This window comes from Saccostrea echinata, unplaced genomic scaffold (assembly GCF_033153115.1).
Source record: "Saccostrea echinata isolate AGI-Se365-2 ecotype Australia unplaced genomic scaffold, CSIRO_AGI_Sech_v1 ptg000012l, whole genome shotgun sequence".
NCBI lineage: Eukaryota > Metazoa > Mollusca > Bivalvia > Ostreida > Ostreidae > Saccostrea > Saccostrea echinata.
The window spans coordinates 20,989,402-21,010,247 of NW_026889761.1; the positions used below are offsets into that span (position 1 = coordinate 20,989,402).

The window sequence follows — 20,846 nt, forward strand, 5'->3', positions numbered from 1 at the left end:
GGTAAACAACAACTATTAAACATTTTACAACAAAGAAATTTCACACCTATCAATGAATTTCAACTGCACATATCAATGCAATGTGCTTATGACTATAAAATGGACTGATGTTTATATTTTTTCCAAGAATGTGTGTCATCACAGGTAAATTATTTTCATTAGAGCTATTTAAACAAACTAAATAATGTATTTATGATCATTCAAAAAAGCCATGCTTCCACAGCTTTTAAACAAATCAGACATCTTTTTCTTAGTTATGATGGGAGACCTTAAAAACTGAATTCAAAAATTAAATTTTAGCAATGTTATGACAATGTTAAAATTTTGAACTGACAGACAAAGAGAGAAAATACAGAATAATACATTTACAACCTTTGGATCGACAAAAATTTACTGAGTGTTTTTAAATCAAAATCATTTCAAACATCACATGTTGATGAATTTTCTGGGATTTCACGTCTGCGGAATTTTATTGCCCTCTTTGCTGTTTGTGCTTTCGAGTTAAATGCCATATTAAACTCGGCTTCCCTCATCCCTAACTTCTTGATAGCATAAACTAAAAAAGATCATGAGAAAGAAATGTTTAAACTGCAATCTGTGTGAACCTATTTAAATATTAAGAAAATAAGCAATACTATTTAATTCTTATGCGTGCACATACTTCATCAGGAAAAGATACTGAAGAACCTGTAAGACTGGTAAACTCAAAGTTGTGTAAATAAAGCAATTTTTGCTTACCTTTCAGAGACTGAGCCACTTTGTTCTTGGGAACAAAAGTCACAGCAGTTTTACCGACCAAATCTTCTGGCTCAAAAAATCCATCAATGAATTTCTTAATTGTAAAGGATCTGCCTTTCCCTTTGCATTTCCCTAAAATTCCTGTAAGCCACTGCCTTGGCACCAAAACTTCACCCTCCTCCACTAATCTTTCATAATTAGGAGGGGCCTCCTTTCCAATATCAACAAGAAGCTGTTCAAAAGATAACTTTCATTAGAATTCATTGAAACCAGAATTACTTTAGACTATAATCGTAAGAAAATAAATAAATCAACAAGGGCACCAAAAAGCTTGCAAAGAGCAAATCTTTAAATCAAGGCAACATACGACATCAATCCTGATGCAAATTACGTCACTTCCTTTTTGCACAGGACAATTAACCCACTCACAAACACACACAATTGCGTTACTATATCCCCTCACTCTGTTGATACCTAATTTGGACCTAGAAATCCAATATTTGTATCTATTGTTCTGATAGATGTAAATGTCTTGCTAATGATATAGACATTTTTGAAATAATCTATATTCAATTTCATTTTTTCATCAAATTTACTTACATAGTCTGACCAGTCAACAATGATGCCTCTTTTGGGGGTATAGTGATCCCTCACCTCACTTTCCTTTTCCTCGTGTGCTATAAAATTTGAAAAATAAATTTTCAATTGAAAAACTTTAAAATGAATCTTCTTTTAACATTGCTTTTCATTATTCACATTTCAAAATGATACCCAAGAACAATTTTTACAATGAAATGAAGTTTGGAGCCAAACTCAAAGGTCATAAAAATATTCTTTCTGATAATTACTTGAGCCAGGCTCTCCCCTCTCCCTCTCCAACTCCTGCACCCTTAACAAAAGTTCTCCATTATCTTTGGTGCTTTGGTTGAGAGCTTGCTTTAGACTTTCTATTTGAACATCTCTAACAGAGCACTCATAGCAATCATTATTCAGAGTTATCAACGATCTTCCCAGAACATCTGATGTGTTAGTATGCTGAGAAGAGAAGTCATTAGACAAGGGGGATGGAGATTGATAGACAGTTGGTGGGTGAGATGTATAGCCTGAGGGCAAGTAGAGGGGCTGAGGATGAATAGTGTTAAATGCAGGTGGATAGGAACTGGAAGGAGATGATTTGGCAGCATTAGGTGTAGGTGGGTAGGATGCTGTAAATGAACAGGAAGTAGGAGCAGGAGACTGATCTACAGGCTGGTCAATGAATGAAGGAGAAGAAAGGGGTTGTGCAATGAAAGTTTCTGAAGTGGAATTAGTTGCAGGTGAACAGGAAGGAGGAGTAACACTAGTTACAGGTGGGAAGGAAGATGGAGTAACACTAGTTGCAGGTGAACAGGAAGGAGGAGTAACACTAGTTACAGGTGGGAAGGAAGGTGGAGTAACACTAGCTGCAGGTGAACAGGAAGGAGGAGTAACACTAGTTACAGGTGGGAAGGAAGGTGGAATAACACTAGTTGCAGGTGGGAAGGAAGGTGGAGTAACACTAGATGCAGGTGGGAAGGAAGGTGGAGTAACACTAGATGCAGGTGGGAAGGAAGGTGGAGTAACACTAGTTACAGGTGGGAAGGAAGGTGGAGTAACACTAGTTACAGGTGGGAAGGAAGGTGGAGTAACACTAGTTACAGGTGGGAAGGAAGGTGGAGTAACACTAGTTGCTGGTTGGTAGGAAGAAGGGGTCACACTAGTTGCAGGTGGGTAGGAAGAAGGAGTAATACTGATCACTGGAGGGTTAGCTGAAGGAAGAGCAATGTTAGTTTGTGTAGTATTGGCTGTTGATGGGTAGGAGTTAGTAGGAAGTTGGGCGGCGTTAAGAGTAGATTGGGAGCTAGAAGATATTGGAACTGCTGGTGGGTAGGACTTCAAAGGAGGTTGAGAAGTGTTAGCTGCTAAGGAGTAGAAGGTTGAAGGAATCATGCTAGGTTTAGTTCTAGGTTGAGGGGTAGAATGAGGTTTATCAATGATAGCTGTTGGTGAATTGGAGATGGGAGGTGGTTGCAAGGAGAGAGGAGTAGCTTGGTTACTAGGTGAGGCATTATTATCAAAATTTCTCACATGCTTTAAAATATAGTCCTGGGCATGCAAGAGCGTTTCTGTTCTCGAGTTGTCCCTCGCTTTCTTCTCCTCTAATATTTCTACAAAAGAAATAATAAAGTGAATAACAAACTACATGTATAAATTTTTTTCAACTTTGAGAAATATAATGTTTCTGGCAGTGTTTTCCCAATAGGGCAAATTATGTTATTGTGAGAGAGTCTACGAGAGATATTTTCATTTTAACAGTAACCTTTGATTTATAATTAATACACATGGTGATTTACAGTTCTTCACATTAAAAAAAAAGGGAGGTTACTAAAAATCATAAACAGTGATAGTATTATAATTTCTATTCATTATTATTGACAATGAACAGTTATAGAGGCCAGATAAACCACAATGAAAATGACTGACATGGGGGTCTTTGAAACTTCAATTAAAAAAATTAAGAATCTGTTTAAAGTATTAAAAGCAAATGTACATACCCTTTTTTGTTTTTTTGTTTTCTTGATCTTTGCACTCCTCTGCTTTTGGTCGTTTTGATGACTTCTTCTCTGGAAAAAAAAAAGGACTTGTGGCATATTATTGATATTTATGCACCACACTTTACAATGTAAAACAAGAAATCCTTTAATTTCTGGATATCCTGTAGCCTGTCATATGTTCAGTGTTTAAACTTGAACTCTTTAAAAATTCATTTCACTCAAATTTTGATTTTTTACCCCCATGTTCCTGAATTTTCAAAATTTATTTGAGTTGACTTCTCATTTCTTAAAATATGATTGATACAAGCTTGAATAGTGGCTAAAATTTGTTACGTACCACCCTTTTTCATTCCACTTTTGCTCCCTTTTTTCTCTGCATAGAAGTTAAAAAAAAGGTGACTTTCAAAATGAGTATACTAGAATAATTTATTTATAAGTTTAATGAATACATCATATACTACATATACAGTGTTTTCCCATTACATATATTAAATATATGACACAAAATGTAAATAAGTAGCAGATATTGTTTACTTGTTGTGCAAAAGTCATGCTTCCAAATCTGAAAGATTTTTTTTTCCAACTAAATTAATGGCAACATTATAATTTGATACATACCACGCTCAGGATTGGCTGTCAGTAGAATTTTTCTGTCTTTAAGTGCCTTTTCTTTGTCAGCTGAAAATTCAGTATGAAAGAAAATTTACTAGTCCGAGAATACTATAATTTCTTAACAATTTTGTGTCATAAAATTTGTATTTAATTTATATTTGACCCAGATGATATCAGCAAAACATCTACTGAAATTTTTTTTGAAATTATGTGAGAAAACTACAAAAAAAATCTGCTTTCAAAAATGTTAAATTTAATTTTTTTTAAAAATGAGTAACAAATAATTAATGGTCCTTGCAATTACTTTTTTAAAGGCATTTTTCAACACTTATTTTAATAATTGAAATTAATTAACACTTTTATTTGAAATATTGTAAGTTATACCTGTTCTCAGCAGAATCTTCGCTTTATATAAATGCCCATCTGAATATGGGGCAAGACATATATCCCCCGATTGCAGGTTTGCTTCCATCCCATCCGATCCCGAATTTTCATCGATTACTTTATCTATTCTTAGAGGAGTGCTAAGAATATCATCATCAATAAACCTTACAAGAACCCATTCAACTAAAAATAAAAATTATAAATAATATTTATTATATTACTTAAATCAGTATAAAGAGTATAACGAATTTAATAAATTTATTTAGAATATTGTACTATATGTAAGTCCCTGTTATTACAAATCCTCCGACCCGTGCTCGATCCATGTATCAAACCCTACTATTTCGGCATAGTACACAAAATAACTTTTATAAATAATATTTCACACATATTTGAGCCTCGTTTGATCCTCTTTTTTAAATGAGTTTCTTCGAAACTGGACAGCAGTGTATATTGAAAAAAGTTGGTCAGGGACCGTGGTTTTCAGACACCAATGACCATAATTTACCTACCGGTTTTGAATGGAAGAGTAGCCTTTTTTGTTATATTTACTCAATAGTTATTACTTAAATACAAATACGTACCAGAGTCTGCCTGGACGGCAACTTTTACACGTCTCTTCTCGCTCATCATTCGTATCTCAAGACGGAAATGCGCGCTCTGTGAAATGCCCGGATGGAGTATTATTCATGTGCACTATGATTTGCAGCCACGACGTTTCGATACGATTGAGATATATCAGCTTGGTAATGTTTCTGCATCATAGCATAAAGTGCCTGATTAATATGTTTTGCAAAAAATAAGTAAATAAATTTCTATATAATATTGAAGATGTTGGTAATGAAAGATCAACGTAAACGTCTTTGCTGGTGCCGAATCATCGTGGAGCCGAAACGACTGATACAAAAACGCTTTATTGAATAAGATGGACTTGTATGAGAGTACTAAATCCCCGGATGTACACGTGGTTTTGTTTTGTTTTGTTTCACAAGTAGTATAGAGTACTGAATAGTGTGCATTACCTGATTGGCTGAATTCAGGTATGTAATTTTTTTCATTTTAAAGTAAAAATATTAATATTTGAAATAAATGATGGAATGTAAGAATATTACAGAAAATATAGAAATATCAGGGGAGATTGTAGGAGTGGGGGTTGAAATTTTTTGCAGAGTGTCATTTACTGCCGATCGCTACAAGTTGTAAACAACTGCAATTTTGACCTATTAGGAATATTGCACCACGCGGCCACGAATCATAACATTCGTAGTCTTAGACAGTTTGAGAAGTACCAAATACCAATTATCAAAGGCTGCTGTTCGGGTGGTAAGTTACTATTCTTTTTTTCTCCTTTTTTGGTATTTAACTTTTCTTTCCTGATATATATACATATCATATAACAAGTCAGCACGAATTTACTCTGCAACGTATCACTAGTGAATATTTTTTACTTTTCAGAATATAACAGTTATATAATGCCTCCAAGAAGAAAGAAGCGTTGTGGTAAGAAGCTGAATACTCTTTGATATGCATGTATATTTTTTCTTAATTAAACATGTCATCTAAGCTGGTAGGAAACACCCAACTATGAAAAATTAAATTTATCATTTATGTGTAGTCTGTGCATCTTCTTCTATTTATGAGACTGCATATGCTTTCATCATTAGCTACTGATTTAAATCTGTAGATGAAATACATGTTAGATGTTAAATACATTATCATAAAAAATGAATTTAAGGCAGTTTTTGCAAAATTTATCAGTATTTTTTTTTTCTTTCAGAACAACCAGTGCAATCTGTTAGACCTAAAAGATACAATAAACATCTCCGCCTCTCTACAGCTACATGCAATACATCAGGAGGGACACAAAGTGAAACAGATGAAGACGAAAGAACTGATGATGAAAATTTTGATGTTGAAGATATCGTCAATAGTTTGACATCACAAAACAAGGATAATACAGGTACAAATAATCAGAATAACAAAGAAAGTAGAGATGAAAACAATATTCAAGAAACAGAACAGTCAGAAAATTTCCTAAAATTCACAAAGGATTCTGCAGAAAATTCTGCAACTGACAGTTCCTCTATTGAGGATTTGATTGCTCAGGTTCTTTATCATCATCAAGATGAAAAGGAAGAAAATGACAATAGTGATTATGGTTTGGATTCAGAGTCAGATACAGAAAATGAGCTTGAAAATTCAGGAGAAGACCCATATGATGACCTGAATGATGGAAAAGAAAGTGGCGAGGAACCCATATACTATGGACATTCTATGCCTGTAAAAATCAGCATGTTGTTGATACTTTTGTACTGTGTCACACATGGTGTCTCTGGAAGTCAGTTAGATGATCTTTTGACACTTATAGGAGTCCATTGCCTTGAAGCTCATCCAGGACTGAAAAGCCTTTTTCATTTCAAAAAGTATTTTGCAAATATAAAATCTCCTTTGGTAAAGCACTATTACTGCACACACTGCTTGACATTTTTAGATACAACTATGGAAACATGCCCAAATCAACTTTGCAAGAAGAGTTTAAAGGATATGAAAGCCAGATCATACTTTCTAGAGATACCTATAGAAAGTCAGTTGAGGACTTTTTTTAATCGTCCTGGATTCACTGATCATTTGAAGAGTCGTTTTAAGCGCCAACACAGTGAAAACATTGAAGATATCTATGATGGGAAAATTTATAAAAGGATGTCAGTTGACGGTGGACCCTTATCAGAATCTCATCCATACAATATCTCATTTACTCTAAATACAGATGGGGTTCCAATCTTCAAAAGTTCTAAATTTTCAATATGGCCTGTTTATTTAATGATTAATGAGTTACCATTTAAACTTCGCAAACAGAGTGAAAACATGGTTTTTTGTGGTCTATGGTTTGGTGATGTTAAACCATTCATGGCAACATTCAGTCAGCCATTACATAAAAGTTTGAAGAAACTTGAAGAAGAAGGGATTTTAATAACAAATGGAGAGGAAAACATTACTTGTAAAGCTTTTTTGATTTGTGTGACAGCAGACCTTCCAGCAAGATCCATACTACTTAATATGAATCAATTCAATGGAGCCTTTTGCTGTGTCTACTGTCTAGAAAAAGGCAGAACATTTCAAACAAAGAAAAAAGGATCAGTGCATGTATTTCCATTTAATGCAGAACAGCCTCATGGATATGTACGCACACATGAAGGAAGTATAGCTGATGCTGTCAAAGCTGTTAACACTCGCTCCACTGTACAGGGCATAAAAGGGCCATCATTTTTAATGTGCTTGAACAGCTTTGATTATGTGAGGGGTACATGTATTGATTACATGCATGGAGTACTTTTAGGAATTACAAAGTTGCTGATAAATTTGTGGATTTCTCCATCCTATAGTAAAGAAGACTTCTCAGTAGCCTCTTTCTCTGAGGTGATAGATAGTCGTCTACTTCAAATAAAACCACCATCATTTATTACTCGAGTTCCTCGATCAATTAGCTCACATTTCAAATACTGGAAAGCCTCTGAGCTGAGATCTTGGCTTCTGTTTTATTCTGTACCTGTCTTGCAAGGTATTTTACATGAAAACTATTTGTTTCACTACTCTGCCTTCGTACAAGCTATTCATTGTTTAAGTGGAAACAGTATTACTTTTTGTTCATTAGATGAGGCAGAAAAATTACTAGCATACTTTGTCATGACCTTCCCTGCTTTGTATGGAGAGCGTTATCAAACTTTGAATTTGCATTCTCTTTTGCACCTCTCTGAATGTGTAAGAAATTTGGGACCATTGTGGGCCTATTCTTGTTTTCCCTTTGAGACAAGTAACGGTTATATAACAAAATTGTTTCATGGAACACAGCATGTTGACATGCAGATTCTTAGTTCAGTCAACATAATTCAGATGCTACCTGAATTGATATCATCTGTCCCACAAAAATATCACAGTCTTGTTCAAAAATTTTATCCTATGAGAATTTCAAAGCGTGTTCACAGTTTTCATATTCAGTTTCTAGGAAAAGGCTTCAATGCAGTTTTAACGGAACAAGAATCTGATCAAGTCATGGCACTTCTTAATTTTGAGCCAGCACATTTGATCATGTACAATCGTGTTATTTTAAGAGGTGAACTTTTTCACTCAAAAAACTATAGCAAAGTAAAGAAACGCAATACTTACACTGTAAAATTTTTTTGTCCCTCATCGAATATGTTTTTATATGGATTTGTCAGATATTTTGGAAGTCATACAGGTGTTGTAAATAACAAGGCATTTGCTTTTGTGCATGTTTTGAAGAGGGCTGAATCTACATTGCAGCAGTTTCAGAATAAAGATTTAAACATACTTGGAATATCATTGCCACATATTCACCTTTGTGAGCCTTCAAATGAATTTATGGTTATAGAACTGCATAATCTGATAAGTGTTTGTGTTTGTGTTGAATTTTTGCAGTCCAATTTTGTATATGTATGTGACACACCAAACAAAAATGAAACAGATTAAAACTACAATAAAAATGTTTTCCATATGTTTAATGTTGTGTGTATACTGGTATTGTATTTTACATTTTTGTCTGCCCTTAGATATAGTTTTGATTGTGTAATTTCATCTGAAATATAGATTACAAATAGTACAATGAATGTTAATTATAGATTTGTGCACATTATCTCATATGGTGATGTGTTAGCCATTTAATCTAGTAGTCATTTTCTTTGAATTACCAATTATTTTTCAACTTCATGATTTGACTCTTGATGTACACATACGGTTGCAGTAGTCTATTTTGTGTGCGTGTGTGTGTCCAGACCTTCCTTCTTGTCAACCTTGTCAACTATAGTTCAAACTGGGTTCAAATTGATGTTTTGTCATTCTGTGAAATTGACTACATGATATTTCATAAAAATTGAATCGAAAAACTGTTATGAGTAAAATAGTGTATTTATGTACAAAGTACTATTTTCTATTCAGGAATTCTATACATTGGTAATAGAATTGTTAATTTTCAGAATTGCGTAGAGAATATGTACATGAGTGAACCCATAAAGAATGGACAGTCTACTATTTTTCAGTAGAATATTAATTTTTTTTTTTAATTTTTGTCAAAGAACATGGACTCTACTTGGTTTGATTGTCTTGGAGTATTTTACAAGAAATAATTATAAAAAGCAGACTTAATAAATTCCTGAAACTTAAACTTTGACTTAGTTTTGCTTTTTGTACTTTACCATTCTTTATACTGCCAAGTGTCTGAGTTTAAATACTAGTATTAAAAATGCCAGTTTTCTTAAATTTGATATGTTTATGAAAATTGCAATATATTAGTAGAAGAAAAGTGTAATGTGCCATGTTTTTAAAACAGTTGGTATACAGATACTTCAATAAACATGCAATGTAAGTTAATACTAGTTAATAATGAGTAAGAAATATTTTTGGCACACTTTTGGCACACAGTCTTTTTTAAAGTCTAAAGAAACATTTCTGGTACACTTCTGGCACACTATATAAATGAAAGAAATTTAAGGAATATTTGTGGTGCATTTCTGGCACACATGTTCATCAGATCATTTAATGTGCCACTAGAAATACATAATGTGCCTCTAGCAGCACACACTGAACCGCAAATGGCATACTGTGTGCTGCTAGCTGCATTTACTGCACACTTCTGGCTTACTGCTCTGGTACACACATTTGTTTGCCGCAAACTTGCTGCAAACTTGCCGCAAACTTGCAGCAAACATTTCATTTTGGTAAGGGTGTTTTCTGACTAAATAATTCCCCCTCAGAATTAGTTTGGAATAATGCATTCAAATTGACTGCTTTCTTTTAGTGCACTCTGCAGCTGCTCTGATGAAGACCAGAGATGATTTTTTCTCTTTATATAAAGTCACTATTTTTTAGGGCAATATTGTAATGCTGCTTTTGTACATTTCAGGGTTTGAAAGAGCTAAAGACATTATTGATGGGAAAATAGCTACAAATAGACACCAATACAAATTGAAACGTTTAAATTATGTGATACATCAGTCTCAGAGGACAAATTTCTGCTGGAGACAATTTCTCAGTGTTGTCAGTTAATAGTGGAAGGAACTTAAGAAAAGGAATTGGAATTTTTAACTGATATTGTGTGTGAAAGGCAGCTGTAGAATTTTATAGAATTTTATAAAAAGTGACAAATATTTAAACAAAGACCTCCGACAAAATGTCCGACGTTGAACAGACAAGTCCAATGGTGGAAAAGGAAAAAGAACAAGTGTCTGATGGACCAGACAACAAACCAAGTGATGGCAAAAACAGTCGTCTAGCTCGGCTTAAAAGACTAAAAATGGGGAAGAAAGTCAAATCTGTAAGTTTTTTTTCAGAAGATCATGTTTCTTTTTTTAATCTCAAATTATTTAATTTATGATAAAGAGGGCTTTTTTGATAGATTTTGTCTGCTGTCCTCTTGCTGTCTTATATACAGTTAAACCTGTATTAAGTGACCTATCAAGTGAAATTCTAAAAATTGTCACATATGACAGGTAGCCACTTAAAGCAGGGAATCATATCCTAACAATTTTTGAAGTACATGCATTAATACTAGATAATAATACATTTACTTGTTTTCCTTTCTACATAATAGGTTTGAATCATTTTCACTCTTCTTGATAAGGCTCAGGTGAGCTTTTCTGATGAAAAGTTGTCCATTGTCTGTCATTGTTGTTGTCCTGTCATCATCGTAAAATTTTCACATTTTCTTCTTCTTAAAGTCTCCAGAACCAATGGCCCAATTTCAACCAAACTTGCCACAAAGCATCCTTGAGTGAAGGGAATACAAGGTTATTCAGATGAAGGGCCATACCCTATTTCGAGGGCAGATAATTACGAATTAATGAAAATTGAATGGCATCTTCCAAAAATCTTCTTCTCATAGAACTACTAGGCCAGAAAAAGATGAAACTTATGTGGAAGCTTCATTACATGATGTAGATCCAAGTTTGTTCAAATCATGACCCCCACCCCCATTCCCCAGTGCTAGGGTGGGGCCACAATGGCCAATGAAAGTTTTACATAGGTATATATTGAAAAAAATCTTTAAAAATTTTCTTCTCAATAACAGCAGTCATATTTATATGGAAGCATCTGCAGGGCTGTGGCCCATGGGCCAAAACACTCACCTGAGTCACTATGGCCCTGTTGTTCTTCAACAGCAGATTTTTTTCCAGTATATATTCCTATATATAATACTTTGTAATATATATATAATTTGTAATACTTTGATAACAATTTGGCCCCATGCACCCTTCCCTCCTGGGTCATAATTTATTTGAGTAACCTTGAATCTATCCTTAGGCTAGCTAACTAAAGGTGCTTGTGCATGCATTGAAGAAAACAAATTTTTGATTTTGAAGTAAATCAAAGATCCACAGTTTCTTATGTGTAGAATTCTTGAAAATTCATATCCTGATAAGAATTTCTAAATTGACATTTTGAATATCATTATTTTGCAGAAGCTTAAATAAGAAGTCTTTAGTATGCACTCTACTATGAAGTCCATGAACAGAACTTCATTTTTATACATAATGTACTGCAGAATTATAGTCAAACTTGGGATTTATACAGTCATAAATTTCTGATTGATTGTGGAATAAATGGAAATTTATGCATTTGGTAAAAATTCATGCTGGGAAATTCTCATACCAAGGGAATTAGCTGCTCTATTTATGCATACTGTTACTAGAGTGGGCACTGGAATTAAATTACTAAATCAAGTTTTGCTCTTCAATATATTGAATCAATAATGGTGAATTATCATTTAATAATCTATATTTATGCATGTTATAAGGTTTGGCTAAAAATCAAATGAAGATTTTATAAATCTTTATGAAAGTAACCAAGAAATAAATGAATTATTAAAAGAGAGACTATTTCAATAATCTTAATAAGTTATTTAATAATTGAATACTTTGTTATAATAACTAAATGTGTCATGTTTCCACATTGGAATGCTTTAAAGTGCGACTTAATACTCCGTTACGTAGGTTACACCTTATCAAGTACAAATACTTTAATAGAATTACAAAATGAAAAAGCAAGATAACAAGTTGAAGCAATCCATCATGTTACATGGAGATATCTGCATGCATGTGAACAAATGGAAAAACTAAGCTAATTATTACATCATACATCAGAACCAGAAATCTGTAAAGTTTACTTAACCGTCAATATGTTAATGTGTTCCCACGCATCTATTCTATGAACATGCAATTTTTCAAGGCTTTGCTATAGTCATACATATGTTTTCTCTGAACCAAAACAGGAATCATTCATAGCATATTAATTGTATTTAAAATCTGAAATAATGTGGTGTTTAAACAAATTCTCTTGCAATTATTCCACAAGGGAATAAAATTCTTTCTAAAACAGAGAAAGAAGATATGTGTAGTTTAATACCAGGCTAAAAAAAATATTTTTGAAAAAGTCTTGAATGTCAATTCATGTAATTATATATATAAAAAATCAAATATTATTGAACTTGTAAGTAAGTTTGTATTTGGAATCTAAACTATGTTTCTATGATGTAGACTAAAAATTTAACTTCACAAGTAACAGAAATCTCTGCCTTAATTTCCCTAAATATACCATCCCAGTCAAACTCCCCACCTAACACTGTCTTCAGAGTGGATATCCCCCCCCCCCCCTTGCAAGGTCGGGAACATGCTTTATATGACCTTGATAAAATGTCCTTGAATCAAACTTAAAGCATGTACAATTTACACTGGGTATTGATTAATAATTAAGAAGGGATTAAGTATCTTAATCAATAGTTTAAAATTAACAAGATTTGCATCATAATTATAACATCTTATTTGTTGCCAATTACTTTGAGCTTCAGGATTTATACTTGAAATAAGGTCATGACATACATGTAGGTTATGAAGGTCAGCAGCAGCAACATACTCCAGTTACATTAATTCAACCAAGTAATCCAAAGATATACTCTTGACACAGTTTAAATATCAAACATTACTCCGTGGCCTTGACCTATGAGATTATGACTTTGGGTCAAGATCATGACATACCTTTATCTCATAGGCAACAACACACTAATGCAATAAAGAGACAAGGATTCAAGAGTTAGACCCCAGTCACATTTCCAAAAATGACCAATGGCTGATGGTTTTTAAGGCAAAAATGGGTTTCTTTGGGCAACATTCTGCAGTTCATCTGCCTTTGTGTTGCCCAATTTTTAGCTCACCTCAAGAAGTTGGGGGAGCTTATGTAATACCCTCGGCATCTGTGTCAGCGTTGGTGTCCGCATCGGCATCCCAGGTTAAAGTTTTTGGAGCAGATTTCTTTTCAAGTACTTCTATGCCCTATATTAATCAGAGGTGCTTCTAGTGTGTTTCATTGTACCAGTTAAGGTTTCAGATGCTGTAATTTCAGCTAAAGAATGACCAGATTAATGTTTTTGGAGCAGGTTAAAGTTTTTGGAGCAGGTCTCATTTCCAAGTAACTATAAGCCCTATGTTGACCAAACTTGCATGGATGATACACCTAAGGATGCACATTAACAGGCTTGCTTTGGATGCTGGATCTGACCTACATTTTCGGGATGAGTGACCAGGTTAAAGTTTTTGGAGCAATCTCATTTCCAAGTAACTATAAGCCCTATATTGATCAAACTTGCATGGATGATACATCTAAGAATGCACATTGCTGGATCTGACCTACATTTTTCAGATGAGTGACCAGGTTAAAGTTTTTGGAGCAGATCTCATTTCCAAGTAAATATAAGTCCTATGTTGACCAAACTTGCATGGATGATACATCTAAGGATGCACACTTCTGGAATTGCTTCAGATGCTGGATCTGACCGACATTTTCTAGATGAGTGACCATGTGAAAGCTTTTGGAGCAGGTCCATTGCCAAGAAACTATAAGGCCTATCTGAACCAAACTTGCATGGATGATGCATCAAGGGACGGACACTCTCAAACTTGCTTCGGATTCTGGATTTGACTTAAATTTTCTGGATAAGTGACTAGTTTTAAGTTTTTAGATAAGTCCATTCCCAAGTAACTGCAAGCCCTATCAGACCAAAATTGCATAAATGTTGCATCTAGGGATGCACACTATTAGATTATTAGTTTAGTGTGAGACTTTGCCTTACTTAAAGACAATATTCATTGAGGTGACCTCTGTAATCTCTGATTACCTATGTTGATCTCTTTTTATCAGTGTCACTCCTGGGGGAAGGAGAATCTCCTTCTGGTGCTGACCATTGGAGGGGTGTTTGCCGGGATTATTCTGGGGATCGGGCTACGAGCTGCCGAGCCTTCCAAGGGAGCCATTCGATTGATCGCCTTCCCTGGAGATATACTCATGAGAATGCTCAAAATGATGATTCTACCTCTCATTGTGTCCTGTATGATCACAGGTGAGTGTACTCAACAAATGAACAAATAAAAAAATGTCTGGCTGCAAGTAAACTAGTTTTTATTTTGGTAAAATTCTATAACATGTGAAAGCACTGTGCTTGATATATATCTGCATTTTTCTACAATAAAGGAACTCAGTGTTCTATTTAAAAAAAAAAATTGAAAGAGACATGTTGTAAACTGGTTTATTTTACTTTATAAAGATCTATTTGACAATCAAATATAAAAGGAGCTAGCCTATATCAAATTGACCAAGAACTATTTTGATGTTCTGTTGTGCGTAGGTCTGACCTCCATGGACGTACATTCCAGTGGGAAGATGGGACTGCGAGGTGTCACTTACTACTTTGTGACGACGTTTCTGGCCATCATATTAGGGATTATATTAGTTATAGCAATCCACCCCGGAGACAAATCCAACATGCCGGAGGAGGACGAGGACGCGGAAAAACTAGGAGACGACCGAGTCAGCTCACTCGACGCTTTCCTTGATCTCATTAGGTAACTCGTCACATTGTGAAGTTTGTCAAGAGAGATTGAAATATGCTATTCTTTACAACTTTTGTAAAATACTTGTACGTTACACAATTGCTTGTCTGTCGGGTTTATCTTTAACACGGTATTAGGACCTAAGGTCTGGCTGATTGGTGGCTTAATGAGGTATTAAAGGTGCTTAGCCACAGATGTGAACTTAAAATTTTCTCAAATTTTCTGTATAATATCATGACTTATATATTGCAATAGCATTTCATACGAAAATATAATTAAAAACTTATTTTATCTGGAAATTTTTGGAACTACGAATTCTGGGATGCGTTTGATTAACACATATTTGCACTAACCCATTTTTTAATTTTATCATTAATATTTAAGAAAAGAAGCAATTTTGTTATGTATTAATGAAAAATATTACATCTATAATCCAGAAAATTCAGAATAGAAATGTTCGAAAGCAAAACCAACTCACCGGTATTGTCAGTCTGTGCTCCATGATGTGTACAGAGTTTAACAAATTGAACACACCTGTGAAACATAAACTGTTTTTGTAAACAGGGCACGAGCTCTGTTATTGTTAATGTTTACGATTCACCGAGTGTGTTCAATTGTTAAACTCTGCACACATCACTGAACACGAACTTACAATACTGTGAGTAGGTTCTGCTTTCGAACATTTCTACTCTGAATTTTCTGGGTTATAGTTTTAATATTTTTTCATTAATACACAACAAAACTGCCATTTTTCTTAAGTATTAAGAATAGAAATAAAATGTGTGAAAGCGCAAGGATGTGTCAATCCAACGCGTCCAGAAATTCAAAGTTTTAATAACTTCGAGATGAAATAAGATTTTTATTATATTTTAGTATGAAATGCTATAGCAACATATGAGTTATGAAAATATACAGAAAATTTGAGAAAATATTAACTTCAAATCTGTGTCCAAGCACCTTTAAAGGCTCTTTAAGCCATTTTTAAACATCTTAAGTCCTTAAATGTGATTTGGGGGATATAGATTCTGTCTGTCTGGTGTCCATGTAATCATGTCAGGTCCGTATCTTTGTACTGGAGAGACAGTAGTGTTTTATGATTGTGAGTCAAAGTCATTTTAGATAAATTCAAGTTCACTTGCAGAAAAAAAAGTAGTACACAAAAAATAAAAAGTACATAAAAAATTAGTACACAACTTTTTAATGGAGAAAAACTAAAATCTTGTACCAGAATTATTAGCGAGACGAAAATTTAGTGATTTGTCCTTAAAAGTAATTATTTTATTTTAGCAAGAAGTTATTTTAGCAATTTAATGACGCCTAGAAAAATCTAGAAAAAATTTTGAAATTAAGCCACAACTTAATCTTTAAAATGGAGAAATAATGTGTGATTGAACTTGATACCAAGTTTGTTTTATAAGTCACATATTAAGTGTCTTGTAACAGGAAAGAGAAAAGTTATGGCTGGACCAGGAATCAATCCTGGGACCCCTGCATCACTAGTCAGGTGTTCTACCTGAAAGCCCTGCATTACTAGTCAGGTGCTCCACCTGAAACCCCTGCATCACTAGTCAGGTGCTCTACCTGGGACCTCAGCATTACTAGTCAGGTGCTCCACCTGAAACCCCTGCATCACTAGTCAGGTGCTCTACCTGGGACCTCAGCATTACTAGTCAGGTGCTCTACCTGAAACCCCTGCACTCTACCTGAAACCCCTGCACTCTACCTGAAACCCCTGCATTATTAATTTGCCTTCACCCTCGATGAAACACAACACAGATACTTTAGCCCTTTGACAAGACTTTTGCCTGGAAATTCACGGGTGGTCAATGGCCCAAACTATAACAGAAAAGGAGAAATTTTATGGTTTGACCAGAAATGAAACCAGGACCCCTGCATTACTACCGGTAGTCAGGTGCTCTAACTACCGAGCTACCCAGGCTGATATCCCATAGGCCAAATATTTTAAATATTGTACATCAATGCATTTATTTTAAATGATGGAAAAAGCAATTTTATTGAGTTGGTTCTTTTGTTATGTATTAAAGTAAGGACTAGGGTCTTTTGATCATCCTTTACATTAGATGATTGTTTCAAAAATCTCTGGATCTTTTGGGTGGAGATGCAGGTTTTAATTGCTTAAAAGTTTCAGAGTAACTTTATCATCTTGAGTGTTTTGTCATCATATTTCCACAAGATATCAAAATGTGGGGATCCAGTTCAGCATGATGAAGACGTTTAATGGCTACAGCCAAAAAAAGGCAAACTCCTAATCAATAGGAAAAAAATCTTAAACAAAACTCACTAATGCCAGTCTGAAGATTTATCAGTACATTTAAAACCAACTAATATCATTCAGATTAAGCTGCTAAATTTTGGAACCATTTACTGATTTTTTTCCAATTATTAGTAACCCATTCTGTGGTTGCATGTACAGGCTTTTTACACTAATGTTAGCTAGCCTAGATCAATCTAATATGGAATTCTGTGTTGTACACTACAAAAAGCCTTATTTTTGTCATTTATTATTACAGATGCATCTTTGATTTGTGCCTGTCTGAATTTGTTATTGCAGATCAGACTGAAATGGATTTTGCTATTCAATAAACATCTAGACATTTAAGGAGAAAGCAACATTTCTCAAGGGGCATAACTCTGAAAGAAATATTTGACAATAATAATGAAATTGAAAAAAATTCAAATTATATTTTGTAAAATATCATTGAAAGCCCAGGGGAAAATAATTGATGAAGAGAAGTGCAAGACATATTTATGATGTGATGTGTAGTTCTGGGGTATTTTTTTTTTCCTTTATGGGTTGATGCTCAGTGAAAAGATGGCTGTTTAATGCTGTTTGATGATAATATTGTCACTTTTTAAAATATATGAGCTGTTGTGCAGGCTTTTCTTGAGGGGATTTAATACAGTGAGAATATTGGCTCTGGTTGGACAGTGAAAAAAGCTTTCAAGTTCATAAAACTGCTGGAACCGTGAGCATGAAATGGTGTGCCATTATGGAGATGTATGAGTATTTATTGTGACTCTGTTACATAAAACACTAGGGGGACACCAGACTTAAAACTTGATTGTTGTAGAAATTTTCCAATTATAACTTGTTTATGTATTGCAGCAGGAGGTGTAATAGTTTCAGTGGAGACAATTAAATTATCACTGTGTTCTGTTAATGAAAATTTTTATGGCTATTGATTTTTGTTTGAAAGAAGACAGTTAATTAATTTTGATGACCAAGATATATCTAACATTAAAAATTTTGAACAAGTCTTGAGTCCTTTTCATCAGCTGCTCCTATCATCCTGTTGAAATGGCTTTACGATCCTTTGTAATTTTATCACCAGGAAATTAGTAATTTGTGGGGGAATGGAATATATCATAAAGAATTTTATTTAGTAGGATGTTGTGCCTTTTTTGGAATTAGGTCAAGGACATGCTGTAGAAATGATATGCTCTTGTAGATAATTCTCACCAAATGCAGACCATAAGTTTTTTTATACATTGTAATGTTTAGAAATCTGTGGATATTTTTTTTCCCTTTGAGTAACCATCAGAGATCTGAATGCTAATATTGATAATTTAACCTCTTGTCGCATCTGGGTCTGCTTTGAAGAAAAGCTTTCCCTTCTTCAGAAAAGAACTTCTCCACCATCATCTTATTGTGAACAATGATTTAATTAGCTACAAATGATTTATCCAGAAAAAAAAGATCCATTCTCTACATGGTACACCCATTATAACTGGAGATAGTCACCTCATGGAGAATGTGTGTAATGCACAATGGAGATTTGTAGAAGAGAAAACCGTTTCTCTTTTGTATAGTGAGATTCTGTCTCACTGAAACCTTCCTGAATGGAGACGTGTGATATGGTGTGACAATGTTCAGAACTCGTTATAGTTTATTACAGCTGCTGTCCTTCTTGTTCTTTAAAGACAAGCCAATAAACTGATGAATTTGTTCTGCGGCAGTTTATTGACGATCATTTCATTTGAAAAGGTTTTTCTACCCTGCTAATTGCTTGGTAGACCCATGTGTAATGATACTGTCTCCCACTCTCTCTGTCGCTATTTAAAGCCTGCAGGAACATTTTCTGAGAATTTTATTTCTTTCCATTTGTCTTTGTGTTGTAGCATTTAATGATGTCTGCAATATCAGTAATACATGTCATTTTGTCCTGTTTATGATGTGGGTAGATTTGAAGGTCAAATTGACATGGTAAAGGTCACGGTACATGTATATGTAACATACACATGAGAGATATGCTGGCTATTTCTTTCATATAAAGTTTTCATTTAATTTAGTACCGTAACTATGAATATGTTCTTTACACATACATGTATAGACTGAGATTTTATTATTCAAAAGCTGGATCAATGAAGAACTTTGTATTATATGGTATGTTTTCATAGTTTTTCCATATCCTAAAACTTTATTATTATTTTCTCACCTTATGGGTCTGAGAGAAACTTAATTGATTTTCATGACAAAATTTGGCAATATATGTAAATCTTGGCATTTTATGACTTTCAGTCTTTTGCAAATGCAAAATTCCATTTTTTTTTAATCTCCAAACTTCTCCTCCAATAAATATTGATCACCCTATATTTATAAGAGCCCTGCTTCAAGCAGGTGTCCTTTGCTAATCACTAGTCTGTCTCTCCCTCCATTATTACCCTAACTAGAGTACCTTTGAGCTTACAGACATTATATTTATTACTTAGGTAGAGAACAGTTACTGGGTCATTTGGGCAAAGGTTAAGGTCAACAGTCAAACTAATTGCTATCATCATTGCACATTATGCGATGCAATAACTTACATGTTTATTATCCTGCAGACTTCATACTTACTCAATGAAGAATGGTTAAAGGAAGTCCCTTCATGTGTAGTTCAGGGCTCAACAGGACAAACATCAAGGTCATAGCTCAAGGTTATCATGACTATTGTTACACAGTAACTTGGACATTTTGTAACCATGTAGTTAATAGATGCAGTTATTGAGTGATGCAGTGCAGTAAATCTGGTATTTTTGTTTAAAAAAAAAAATTTTTTACTATATAGCTGAACCGAGGTAAAAGGAAAATGTTTGTAAATTTTGAGTTTATTCAATCAAATGTCAAGGTCAAAATAGCTTATTTTTCCTTGACCACACTTTTATGTAGTATATTTAAGACATCCAGACGTCATATTCACAACACAATGAAGAGAAAATCTTTGTGGCTAATTGTCCGAAGGTCAAGGTCAATACTATTGGCACAGGCATATTGCAGGGCCCAGTATAGGCAGTATACTGGTAAAGACATACTGCAGGGTCTAGTAAAGGCAGTATACTTGTAAAGGCATGCTGAAGGATTCAGTATAGGCAGTATACTGGTGTAGGCATACTGCAGGGTCCAGTATAGGCAGTATACTGGTAAAGGCATGCTGCAGGGTCTAGTATAGGCAGTATACTGGTGTAGGCATGCTGCAGGGCCAAGTATCATCTTTGTCAGTCTCTACTTTGAACTAATTTTGAACCATTGACCTTAGAGAATAAGAGGTAAAGAGACATTAAATACCTTTGAAATCAAGTCTTCACCTTCAAACTCATATAACATATTTGTCTTAAAAGCTTAGCAACAGAAGTGGATTGTTATTAC

At 34.3% G+C, this 20,846-nt stretch overlaps 3 protein-coding genes across 7 annotated transcripts in view; 2 read left to right on the forward strand and 1 right to left on the reverse strand.

Annotated features, from left to right (window-relative positions):
* Positions 1 to 20,846, forward strand: part of LOC133185519 (excitatory amino acid transporter 2-like) — a 49,158-nt gene that overhangs the window by 16,439 nt on the left and 11,873 nt on the right. For 4 of the 5 annotated variants that reach the window (XM_061320798.1, XM_061320797.1, XM_061320799.1 and 1 more), the window contains 3 exons: positions 10,225 to 10,635; positions 14,511 to 14,709; positions 14,995 to 15,211. In XM_061320798.1, coding sequence (XP_061176782.1) covers positions 10,492 to 10,635; positions 14,511 to 14,709; positions 14,995 to 15,211 — 560 coding nt within the window. In that variant the 5' untranslated portion in view covers positions 10,225 to 10,491. Of the gene's footprint in view, positions 1 to 10,224; positions 10,636 to 12,358; positions 12,473 to 14,510; positions 14,710 to 14,994; positions 15,212 to 20,846 lie in introns of those variants that run through there. The other variant, XM_061320801.1, reaches the window with a different exon arrangement.
* Positions 1,552 to 3,661, reverse strand: LOC133185119 (mucin-2-like). Its single transcript, XM_061320177.1, has 3 exons — positions 3,649 to 3,661; positions 3,312 to 3,380; positions 1,552 to 2,924 (listed from the first exon to the last, which is right to left on the reverse strand). The coding sequence occupies exons 1-3, from the start codon at positions 3,659 to 3,661 to the stop codon at positions 1,552 to 1,554; spliced, it is 1,455 nt and encodes a 484-aa protein (XP_061176161.1).
* LOC133185120 (uncharacterized) lies at positions 5,780 to 8,795 on the forward strand. The gene is made up of 2 exons (XM_061320178.1): positions 5,780 to 5,807; positions 6,085 to 8,795. Exons 1-2 carry the CDS (start codon positions 5,780 to 5,782, stop codon positions 8,793 to 8,795), a joined length of 2,739 nt encoding a protein of 912 aa, XP_061176162.1.